The 12,685-nt window shown below is 39.0% G+C and overlaps 2 protein-coding genes across 2 annotated transcripts in view; one reads left to right on the top strand and one right to left on the bottom strand.

The window, feature by feature from the left end:
• The first annotated feature begins 265 nt into the window (after nt 1–265).
• On the top strand, nt 266–10,462 carry LOC118329003 (lutropin-choriogonadotropic hormone receptor-like). Its single transcript, XM_035662934.1, is given in 12 exon segments — nt 266–466; nt 736–807; nt 3,794–3,868; nt 4,128–4,202; nt 5,276–5,350; nt 5,637–5,714; nt 5,902–5,970; nt 6,411–6,485; nt 7,734–7,922; nt 8,094–8,147; nt 8,673–9,690; nt 9,693–10,462. Coding segments are annotated over 12 exon segments (2,028 nt in total). The 5' UTR covers nt 266–296; the 3' UTR covers nt 9,771–10,462.
• Nucleotides 10,463–11,758: 1,296 nt separating this feature from the next.
• LOC118329270 (stonin-1) overlaps nt 11,759–12,685 on the bottom strand; it is a gene marked incomplete in the record, with an annotated part of 15,671 nt that continues 14,744 nt past the window's right edge. The window contains 2 exon segments of the mRNA XM_035663348.1: nt 11,759–12,344; nt 12,442–12,531. Coding sequence (XP_035519241.1) covers nt 12,237–12,344; nt 12,442–12,531 — 198 coding nt within the window.

The raw sequence follows: 12,685 nt of genomic DNA, 5'->3' as shown, positions 1-12,685 counted from the left end.
GTCTCCACCCACTGAACGTCACATCTCTGCAGCTCAGCTGTCAAAGAAAATTCCGCCTGTGTTTCACTTTGTTGGGTCTTCTGTGCGGGCAGCATAATCACAATTACGACAGAACCTGAAGGCAGCAGTAGATCCTAAAACTGGAAAAAAAAGAAAGAGCGTAACGTTATTGAGCTTTGGCCTGGTATTTGGCACATTTTTCTTTTTTATCTTCAACTTTGAGGAGAGTCAGCAGAGTTTTGTCTTTGTTTATTTATTTATTTTTAATCCCGTAGTGAGTGGCCCCGGTGTCACGAATGGCTCCTCGGGCGGTCTGGCTCCTGGTCGCGCTGTCCGGTGTCCTGAATGTGCGCTCCTGCTGGGCTTATACCTGTCCGGCCATCTGCCGCTGCACCGCCGACACTTTCCAGTGCAGCAGAGACACTCAGCTGGCCTCCCGGGCAGCAGCAGCATCCGTGCTTCGACTGTAAGTAACCCAACTTTCTAGCACAGTGTCGGTAGTAGTCCAGTCTGAAACCGGTGGTACTTACTTTATGGACTTTTTTTTCTTGTGTCTGGCTTCACTAACTTACTTTTAGTATTGTATTGGGTATTTTCCTTACTGTCACTCTAATATAAGTCTTGTGGTTTAAACTTTTAATGCAACTTTGAAAAAATAACCTGAAGAGACATGTTTCTGTTATCTTTTACTCATACTTAATGTGGAGTTAACAACATTATCTATGAAACCTACAGATGGCTCACTCATCTGCCCTTGAAAGAAGTCCCCACTCATGCCTTCAAGGAGCTGATCAACGTTACAATAATGTGAGCTCCTTGTTTTTCTTATATGTTTTTGCTCAGTGAAGAAATATACCGTAGGTGAATTTATTAATTCAGCTTTAATGGAACATGCAAGCAAAGGAGAAAGCTAAATATTTAAACTTGTTCAAAAAGTTTTTAAATAATCAGTAGACTAAATTATGCATTTTAGCTAATTTAACACATTTGAACGTATGTTGCCAGTCTTGAAATGTGACTTGAAAACTGAAACACAGTTGACTAAACTAAACATTTACACTAATATTATCAGTAATACATGGTGTTCTTTGGGTGCTGCAAACAAATCCACTGCAAGGAAATGCAATGTAAAGGACAAAAGAAAAGGAAAAAACATTTTCTCTCCAGTAACCTTCAGTTAAAATATCCTCTCCATGTAGCGCCACCTGTTGGTCTGTGTGTACAGAGCATTTACAGTATACCTCCACTTCGTATTAGAAAACAAAACTAATGTAAACTACTGTTTTATGCATCCAGCCTTGATAATAAAAAACTACATAATTTTCAGAAATCAGGCTCAGAAATAAAAATGTACTGTTACGACCCCATGAACTCTGACTAATATAGACTCAACTATTACATCAGATATTTACCAGATGCTCCTGTCTTGACCAGGCACAGTAATAGCAACAGTGGTGAGCATTTGTTTATGACTATTCATTATTTCCTCACATAATTGCATTTCACTTTGATGTCTTCCTCTGGTGTTTACTTCCTATGCTGTGATTAAGGAAAATATTCAGTGAATGATTTTAAACTCAGTCACTTTTTATCTAAGGCTATGGCCACACTGCAAGCCTCAGCATTTAATTCAGATTTTATGGCTTAGATTTAATTTTTTTTTTTATTTATGTTGTTTGGTTCACATATTTTTTTAGATGGGGCTCATAACAGATTCCAGTGTGAACAAGTCACGGTCCTGAATGATGAACTTGGATCTTAAATGATGTAAAAGTCACATGAATTTTGATATAAACTGTTCACACTCAGGTTTGGGACACTTCCACGTCCCTGCAACAGACAGGTGGCTCAAATCAGATCTTTCTGCTCATATGGGACTCATATGTTTTTGTTCATGACAGTGTGAACAGCACAAATCACATGCAATTTGATCTTTTCCAATTCTGATTTGGGCAAATTTCATATGCGGTCCAAGTCGGATCAGATTTATTGGACTGTAACCTCAGTGTGAACAGCCACTCTAGATTAATATTCATCCCATTTCCGGCTGGCAGGAGCCACTCAGCTGCAATGGAGGTAGTCAGTGGAGAGACAGTGAGGTGTTGGACCTCATAAGTATTTGGGGTGACACTTGAGGGGTCGAATTGTAACCAGTCTGTGTGTGCTTTGACTACAAATCCACACACACCATTTAAAAAATAATGTGAACAACTGAACAAAAAAAATAATCACTGTAGATGTGATTCTTTTATATTGTAGTTATTCCATTAAAAATCAACACAAAGGTGAAAGTTATTCTTTGTTAAACATAATCTATTTAAAAGAAAGGAAGTTGTAAAAAATGTAGATATCCCACTGCTGTGAAACTGTGAAGGTCACACATAGGCTTCAAAGTTTGAGCCTTTCATAAACCACTTGACTTGAAAGTCCCAGATGTTGGACCTTTTCATAGCACAAGACAACACCACAGAAATATGTACGAGTAAAAAATTGTCTAACGATAGAAATACCAGACCATAAATATCACGGCCCAAATGTAATCAACTATTCCTTGGTCTAAATGGCAATCTGGATAACAAATTTCAGCAAAATGCAATTACAACTGAGTGATATATTGCACTAAAAACAGACTGCCAAGTAAAAACATAATTAGAGCTCATCTTTATCGTGTTTACAGCCACTAAATACTCAGTCCTAAAGCCATAACATTAGTCTGAATTGTTTCACCGAATTGGTTTCACCATTTAATTAATATATCACTAACAGTTTGATGAGCAGATAACATTTGTTAGCCTGTGGTGATGAAATAATTTTCAAATCGAGCCGGTTTGTGTTGAGTGTGTCTGACTTTGCTCTCTCTGCCCCTCAGGGACACGTCTTATCTCAGACACTTACAGTACTTGTGATAGGTGATGGGTTCATTATGTCCAATTTTGCCCCTATCGCAAAATAGTTTTGAGTGATAAAATTCATTCAAGTATTCAAAATGAGGTTAAAGTCATAAAGCTGTGATCCTTCATCTTTCCAGCCAAGTTAGCCAATAAAATCTGTGTCAAGGTAGAATGACATGAGGAGCTCTCTGTGTGTCAGTGATGACGCAAAATGGAAACTAGCATAGCTTAATCAAAATGATCACATGAAAAAGCTTTTTACGAGCTGCGATCGGTAATTATGACACTATATGTAATGCAATCAAAAAAAATCTGCACAGATGGAGCCATTAAATTGTTTCTTTGTTTGAAATTGAAGCAGAGTGACGTTGACCTAAGGAAAGTGTTGGCTGATTACAGTAGAGTGGGATCCTTAAAATGATGATTGCAAAATAAAGATGGAAAGCGGCTCAGAAAGGGAAGTGAGCCATGCCTCCATCAGAAAACAAAAGTGTTCAAGGACAAATCAAGAAGTCTTGTTGACTTTGTTTGCCTCTGAAGGTCTTTGTTTAGTCCTCTTTTTTAAACATCTTCACTCAGTCTTCTTGGCCCAGATGCATCTGTGATGTATGTTTGGAGCTTTTCCAAACATGAGGTGAAGCATGTGTGCGTTGTGGCCTAGAAGTATGAATTGTTGTTGGTGGTATTTTAATATTTCCCTCATGGATTGTATACCAATATCAATCAACTCTGTCCTATTTCTAAAAGAAGTGCATTAAAAAGTAAGCATGGGAAAGAATCCATAACCTGTGTCACTCTTAATATTTGTTTCACTAAAACTCCATATTTGCTACTTTGATGTGCGACATTTTGGCTTCTTGTTAATCTGTTGACTGATGTGGAGCCATTTCTTTGTGCCACAGTGAGATTTCCCAGAGCGACTGCATCACACAGATACAGAGACATGCCTTCCTTTCCCTCCACAGCCTGGCTCAAATGTAAGTGACACTTTACCTTCCACCACACGTCAAATTCAGACTGCACGATGAAAGCAATTATTCATTTGAACAGCTGCTGTGTGTTTTGCATTTCATTTAAGTTTCATAGGATTAGCCTCTCAATTACAAAGCAGCGTGTTTAATCCTTGACTTTCAGAGCCTCTGATGTGTGATTGGGCTTTGCTTTGTTTGTTTGTTGACAGCCACTGACAGCATTATTGTAATTACTGATACTTTTCCGCATTTTTTATTCCTGCAGTTCGGTGCAGAATATCAACAGTCTGAGGGTTATTGAAAAAGGGGCCTTCACTGACCTGCCAAAGCTGGAATATCTGTAAGTCATTCTGTTTTACGTGATCAATATTCACCTGTATAAACCCCCACTGACCAGCAGGTGGTCGTTACAGTCTCATGCTTTGCAGCCAAGCATGTTCCAACTCACATGCCTTTATTTTAGATTTAGTGGACGTCCTAAAGTTTCCAACAAGGCCAAATAAGTCAGGTTGAGTTTTGGATTTGATCCAAATTTGGTCTACATTAATGGTCCCCAGAGGATGAATTCTAATGACTATTTGACTGACTATGACTATTTACTCTAGTGTTAAGTTGGTTTTTTTGAGTGAAACGTTTCAACAACTGTTGGATGGACTGCAAATAAATTTGGCACATTCATGTTCCCCTCAGGATGAACTTTAATAATCTTGGTGATCCTTTAACTTTAAATTCAGCGCCTCCTTCAGGTCAAAATGTTAATTTGGCCAATACTTTGGTTTATGGCTGTAAGTGGGACAGTGTTGAATAAGATACTGTATCAACAGGGGGGGAAAAAGGGGAAAACTGGATGTTAACGGGTTAAAGAAGCACTCAATTTCATCTTAGGCATTTTTTGACCAAATAATTTGACCAAATAATTGCGATACAGACTGGTGTGGAGTTTGAAACATGAAAGCATTTAACAGGCAGAGAGAGAGCATTATAAGAATTGCAGTATCCAGTGTTTTGAAGGTTATATATAGTAATAGGGGCTACAAGTCGGGATATCTCAGCTTCTGCTGCTTGAAATTTGACTATTCCTATTCTTGCAAATAGTACAGTAATCTTATTGTGGCTACTTCCTGCTGTCACCTTCAAACCACCGTTAGTCTTGTGGTTAACAAGAACTTGTTTGTGTTCCATGCAAAAGTTACCAATCTGAAGATATTTTTACTTATTTATCATTCATTGCTTCAAGTTAAATGTGACACCATGCGATAAACCACATTTAACCTGGAATCTTTTCCCAGAAAAGGTTTCTGAAATTTCTCTTACCAACTGAGACAGTCTGCACCTGTCTGACATTTTGTGGGAACTTTGAAGATTTGTTCTTATCTGCTTATAATCATCTGTCTTTGATGCTCGTCTTCACAGGAGCATCTCTAACACAGGGGTGATACACTTCCCAGACTTCACAACTATCTCTTCCTTGGCACCAAATATTATCCTGTAAGTAATCGCATTTAAAAATAGTCTGTTTCTAAACTGGATTAGTGCCTTACTGCATGTTGCAAAACTGCATGTTCTACATGGTATAACTCCAAGTGGAGCTCAAGTTGTTTATTCTGAGCCCAGTTGTACTTTTATCTATCAATGTCACGATGCCACCGACCCTGCCGCAAATCCTCCCACTGGGTCACAGTTCATTAAACTGATCTTTATTGTACGATGTACATCATTTTGTCTAACTGATAATTTAGCCAAACAGAGTAAATGTTTTCTCCACTATGTACAGAGAAATGGCAGATAACATGAGGATCGACATCATTCCTGCCAATTCCTTCCAGGGTATCACAGAGGAGTATGTTGACATGTGAGTACAGGAGCCAAATTCTTTTTGTTACCGAATTACCAGAGCTAGGAGGAACAGTGTCTCACCATTTAAGAATGTGTTTCGATGTGTCTCAATATGCTTATGTATTCGGATGTTCAGTTCTCTGTCCTTGGTGATAGGTCCTTTTGACAGCAAACTAAAATTTATAACATTGTGTCCTTGACAGGAACCTGGTTAGAAACGGCTTCAAAGAAATCAAATCTCATGCATTCAATGGAACCAAGCTCAACACACTGTAAGCTTTTTCATAATCAAGATTTTTTTTTCCATACTAAGCTAACAACAACATAATGTCATAATGTCCATGACAGGCCGATACTGTATGTTGTTCAGACTTAAGGGTTTCATTTTCCCAATCATAAAAACTGAGTGTACCAGTAAACAAACGTTATGCAAGACTAAACAAAGATTGGATGCCCCATTGTTTTCTTGCTCTGCCCTGCACTGCTGAATGTTGATGGGGACGAGATATGTACAGACACCCTGAAGTCTAAAAATAATGCTCATCTTCCTCAGTGTCAAGTAGAGAAAACAAAAAGTAGATGAAAAATGGTTTGGGGCATCGTTCGCCATTCATGTGTCATCTTAAATTTGCTTTCATATTGCATGTTAACTGCTGAACTACAGTTTGCACTGGAGGTCACTGTTACAGTTGTTTTTTTATGTCTTTTGTAGGATTTTGAGAGACAACAGGCATCTCAGTGAAATCCAAGAAAATGCCTTTGAAGGAGCCACAGGTCCGAGTTTTCTGTAAGTGACAGTAATTAAATTTAATGAAACTAATACAACCAAAGTAAATGTTGTGCCACTTTTCAGGAAGTCAATTCAACAATCAGTGGTCAAGGATCCTTTATTGAAAAGTGCTAAAATCAATATTTTCATATTAATGGTGGATCACATGATTACTAGTATGTGAAAGGGGTTACTCGTCATAACAAACCTAGACCCCTAAGCTCGAGTTTTAAAGCGTAGTTCAACTATTGTAGTTGAGTTGAGACATAAATACTAAATAAATACTCAAGAAAAGTACTCAAGAAATTGTATTTGACTAAATTTACTCAAGCAAGTTAATGATTGTGACAAAGTTAAATACGAGAGGAGAAAAATCATACATTCTATATCTTCCGATGTTTAAATCAACAGCATTAAGGGGGCCATATTTGAACTGGGTCAGTGAAGCAAGATTAATATTCATAACAACGTTTATCATTTTATTGTATAAACATTAGGGCGGTGACAGCCTGTCTGTGTAAACAACCAACAAGGCAGGCAGGACTGCTGAATACTGATTAGTGAGTAAATAGCCCAGTCTGCAGTGCATACAGCTTGCAAGGTCTCTGATTGCAAGCACCCTGTGTTGTAGATATGAAATTTCCTCTTATCTTGGCTATGAATTAGTGTCTGCAGTATTCACTGACACACAGGAAATGCCAGAGGTCTTCCTTTTGCTTGTGTGGGGTCCAGTGTGGTACTTTTGAGTATTTTTAGATTTGATGAATGTCAGGTTGCAAGGGATCCAATCAAATGAGGGACCAAAGTAGATTCTAAATGTTTTTCTGCTTTGGATGAAATGTATTCCATCTTTAGTAAAATGTCAGTAATTACAACCTGTATATGCTGTGATTACACATTTTTTGTTGTGAATCAACATCTCTTTAGAAAAACAGCGTGATTTACTCATTGGCTTGATGAAAATGAAAACATTGTAGATTGGGGCTTGGCTGCCGCAGTCACTGGGGCTGAATGAACACCTGTGGGAGATTCAGCAGATTTGCCTTAAACAGCATTTCTTGCCACCATGAACAAAACACCAAATGATGGCTCTTCTTGTGAGAAAGACTGACTTTGTAACCCTCCAACTAAATTTAAGATAGACCGAAACCTGTTCTAGTGGCTTGCTGTGGTTCAACGCCTTATTAAAACACTGTATTTTATACATTGGTAGTCATTTCAGGAATCTTCACTGACATGTCTGTGTTCCCTGCATGTGTGTTTCAGGGATGTTTCCTCCACAGCTCTGAGTTCCCTCCCCCCTAAAGGGCTGCGGCAGGTGAGGTTTCTGAAAGCCAGCTTTGCCTTTGCTCTGAAGACCCTCCCTCCACTGGAGAGTCTGGCTGAGCTGCTGGAGGCTGAGCTCACGTACCCCAGCCACTGCTGTGCCTTCCACACATGGCGTCGAAAACAAAGGTAACCGACAACTGCTGCCAGAGATGTAACAAATCCATTCAAATCTGCATAAAGAACAAAAGCTCTGTCCTATGAATACAGATCATGAGTTGTTTTGTAATTAGCGACTGAATTTATTGACATTTTGTGCAGTCTAACCTTTTCCCCTCTTTTCTTTTTATAATTTAAAAGGGAAAGCGCCTTAAAGAACTTCACAAAGTTATGCGATCTCAGCGAAACTGAAACGTAAGTTACTTCACTTCCCACTCAGGGACTGTACAAAAATGATTGCGGTGGGCTAAAATAACAACATGATGTGTCCTGTATTTCTAGTCATTCTTTATTTATGAACCAGGACCTGTCACTGTCAATTTACATGACATTTAAAAAAATTTGACACATTTAACTTTATTATATTTAATAATAAACTGGAGACAGAACATTAAATCCCTAAAAACAAACATTTCAAACTTTTTTTCTGTTTCTCAGAACTGATATTGATCCCATTAGCCCACAGATGTTTTTGATGAGAAAAACAAACCTGTTATACAGAGATGTGATTGTTGGCAAACACAAAATCTTCTTGATGTAAATATTTGATCTTTTAAAACACAGTCTTTCTCTGAGACTTTTCATCTCAAATTATTTCCCCCCCAAAAAAACTATTTTGAGTACCCTCGGCTTAAGCAAAAAGAAAAATACATAACCTTCTGCTTTTTCTTTGACCAGTTTCAGATTTCTATGGTAATTTTAACATCTGTTATTCTTCAGAGATCCCGCAGGTGATGGTGTGAACTTGATTGATGACATCAACTTTGAGTATCCAGACCTGGGATTTGATTGCCTTAACAACCCCTTCGTCAAGTGCACGCCAAAGCCAGATGCTTTTAACCCTTGTGAGGACCTGCTGGGTTTTCCCTTCCTGCGCTGTCTCACCTGGATCATTACAGTCTTCGCTGTGACCGGTAACCTGGCTGTTCTGGTCATCCTGCTAATTAGCCACCATAAGCTAACAATCTCCAAATTTCTCATGTGTAACCTGGCCTTCGCTGACCTGTGCATGGGGCTCTACCTGATGCTCATTGCCTTCATGGACCACAACTCCCGTCATGAGTACTACAACCACGCCACGGACTGGCAGACGGGACCCGGATGTGGCATAGCAGGGTTTTTGACAGTGTTTGCCAGTGAGCTGTCAGTATATACACTGACTGTGATTAGCCTTGAACGCTGGCACACCATCATCAATGCCATGCATGTCAACAAGAGGCTGCGGATGCACCATGTAGCAGCCATTATGGGGGCAGGCTGGGGCTTCTCTCTGCTGGTTGCCCTGCTCCCTCTTGTGGGGGTCAGTAGTTACAGCAAAGTGAGCATCTGTTTGCCCATGGACATCGACACACTGGGCTCTCAGGTTTACGTGGTGGCTGTACTCATTCTCAATGTCGTCGCTTTCCTGTTGGTCTGCTACTGTTACATATGCATATATCGGAGTGTTCACAACACAGAGCACTCTACCCGCCATGGAGACACCAAGATTGCCAAGCGCATGGCTGTGCTCATTTTTACAGACTTTGTGTGCATGGCGCCAATCTCCTTCTTTGCCATCTCTGCAGCCCTGTGTATGCCCCTCATTACTGTGTCTCACTCAAAAATCCTGCTCATCCTTTTTTATCCCATCAACTCCCTCTGCAACCCTTTCTTGTACACCCTCTTCACACGGGCTTTCAGGAAGGACGTGTGCCTGCTACTGAGGCGCTGCGGGTGTGGCTGCTGCCAGGCAAACACTGACTTCTACAGGTCACAGACTCTGGCTTCACACCTCAATTCTACTCAGAAAATGTCCACCAGAAAGCCTCACTCACTTAACTTCTATGCCTATCACATTAAGATGAAAGGTTGCTTTCTAAACAAGGGAACCACATGACCATCAGCACAGAGAATTTTATTCTGAACTTAAAGGCAGTGTCTGCTGTCTTGATAAAAATGTAGCATTTCTTTAAAAATGTAGGTCAGGGTGAAGAGATTGTCAATCTCGTTCATGACAGGCATCAGATCAAATTTGATCTAGGTTACTTTACAAAACCAGAATTTCATGTCAGGACCAAGAGACCTCAAATTGAAGACAACAGGTGCTGCAGCCTGCATTTCTGCACAGGTAATGCAGTTCAAAGCAGCAGATGGATGGAGCAGGCCAGTTTATTTACAAAGCTATTTTAAAGCATTGGTGTTCACTTGTTAAGATCAAGATGCATAAAACAGCATTTGTATAAGATGTGGGTACTAGAAGAGACATTTATTTTTATTTAAGTAGTATCAATAAGTAGAAATTATTTATTATTCTGTCCTTATAAAGGTTGAGATTTTGAGTTTGAATATAATGAGATAAACGTGATCAAATGGAAGTCTTTGTTTAAGCTTAAGATGTATTTTAGTGCCATGTATTGGGTTGCACTCAGGATACATTTGGACTGGGAGACTTGGAAGACTGCAGATATACCAGAGCAACCTCAGAGACACAGATGGGGCCTGGTCTACAAGAAATACTTCTGCTTTTTAGAATGTCCTGGATTTTCACAAGATGACATTTGAATAAAAGGGAGAAAAAAAAAAAAAGTGTGGTCAATTTGTTATGCTAACCATTATTTTTAATTGGCTTCCTCATTTAGCAACAGCTATCGATGCAAGCTAACATACCAGAAAGTAGATTCCCATACAAAACCTGTATTTACTTACTTACTAGAACATAGTAAGCGTTTTCACCTAGACTGCTGTGAGTAAAACCACTACTCAGCACCATCTTCGAAACTAATGCACTGCTGACTTGGCCTAAATAAACCAGTTTTCCAGAGATGAGCTTGTATATGTATGGTTGACTATTAATCTCTTTCTGAAACTGTACATATGATAAATGAACTGAACACACACATATTTACATCATTTCAGTGTGCTCTAGGATCTATGTGGCCAACACACAACTGTGGCATCAGATCTACATAACCTGTAAACAGGATCACTTTAAGTGATGCCTCAAATCTTCCCTTTATATAGGAGATCTGCCCCTTATCCCAGCTGCATACTGACCAAAACTATTAAGCAGTGCTTCCCAACCAGCATTGGTTTGTGACCCCTGAAAGCAAACAATGTCTTTTTGTGACACCCCTCATAATGGGTTGCAAATGTCTACCAGTTTTAACGAGTTCAGCCATTATTTTACCTTGTGTTGATTGAATCATTTTCTAAAATATCTAGTAATCGGCAAGAAAACAGTTTTGTGCAGTAAAAATTATCCTGTTAATAATCTTCCATCCCCTCAGATTGAACTTGTAACCCCCACTGCTAACAAGTATACTATGTGCTAATGTGCACAGTACACTCTATGAATGCAATACAAGAAAAAAAGAAATAGCTTTGTATCATAAAATTCTAATAATTTCATATAAAGAAGGAAAAGAGAAAAGGTCTGCACCAAAGAATATCACTGTGACAACACAGCGAATGTGAGAATGAAAACTTGACATCAGTAGCAAAAACATTTCCCAAGGATTTGTCACTGATTAGTTTTTGTTTCGTGGGGTGTTGCTGGAGCTGTCACACCAGCCTTTATATTTTTTTCCAGCTGCGAGTAGCTACTTTAGTGTCTATCCAAACCACAGTCAAAACATAATCAATTTTAGTGTCCATGCTGGCATTTATAGATTAAATTTGTCATGTTCTAGTGAATTTGTATATAGTGAGCCACTGCGACTGGTTTGATTTTCCAGTGAACACAGAAAAAAAAATAACCCTCTTAGTTCATTCTAAAAAAATATGACAAGGCAACACTGGCTTTGAACATGGTTGCACAGACAGAGGAATGTTAATTGAATGCAGCACAACAGTGCAGTTCAGTGTATTTGAAGCATGATTAAAGGCAAAATATTACAGTTACAATGTTTGAAAATCAAACAGCACATTAGGTAACTTCAAAGCAACATGATCATGACAGAAGAAAACACATTCCAGGGCAAATAATGTTTTGCTCCACTAATAAACTATTTCAGCAAAATATTATACAACATAAATTCATGCTGTTTGTCTCAGTAGATTGGATTCAAAAGCAATGCTCTAAGTAATTGTTTGTAACATCGTAAATGACTTGCAGTGCTGCTCTGATAATTACATACTGAAAAAAAACAAAAGTATCAGTTTTGCACAGTGGGATTTTAACTGTCTGCCACGTGAGCCAAATTACACCACCAAGAGGTCTAAATTCACTGATTGTTGTTCCCCTTTTAAATCAGTTACCCCTCTTTCAACATAATTATGTGATGCGTGCAAGAGAACTTAAGCTTATTACCACTCTGCCTCCCCAACAGCTTTAGAGAACACATAGTCCCTGCCTCCGTAACACATCACACCATCTTTCAAATGAAACTTCCAGCGATTCTTGCTGCGGTGAATCTGCAATAGCCAGAAAATGTTAGATTAACAGACGTGTTCTGCACTGGGCTCTGTTAAGAGGCAAATAATGGCCAGTAGAGAGCCAAAATGTTCTTACTTTGTCATACTGGCAAACAATTACATTGTCGGTGTCAAAGAGATCCGGGATGTCCTGCTCAATCACATCATCACCTGAATTTAAAGGATCCTAATGGACAGAAAGTGAGTTGTGGGAAACAAAACGTGCAATCAAAGACATGCTGTTATAAAATATAAAATAATGTGTGCTGCGACTGCAAAATATGTAATTTCTAGAACAAGCGGCACAAATCAGCAAGAAAAAAAAAAAAAAAAACGGGGCA

This window comes from Morone saxatilis, unplaced genomic scaffold, assembly GCF_004916995.1.
Source record: "Morone saxatilis isolate NCDOM2014 unplaced genomic scaffold, NCSU_SB_2.0 Contig19, whole genome shotgun sequence".
Taxonomy (NCBI): Eukaryota; Metazoa; Chordata; class Actinopteri; family Moronidae; genus Morone; species Morone saxatilis.
Note: the sequence above shows the minus strand (reverse complement) of the source record. Positions and strands in the feature narration are given on the sequence as shown.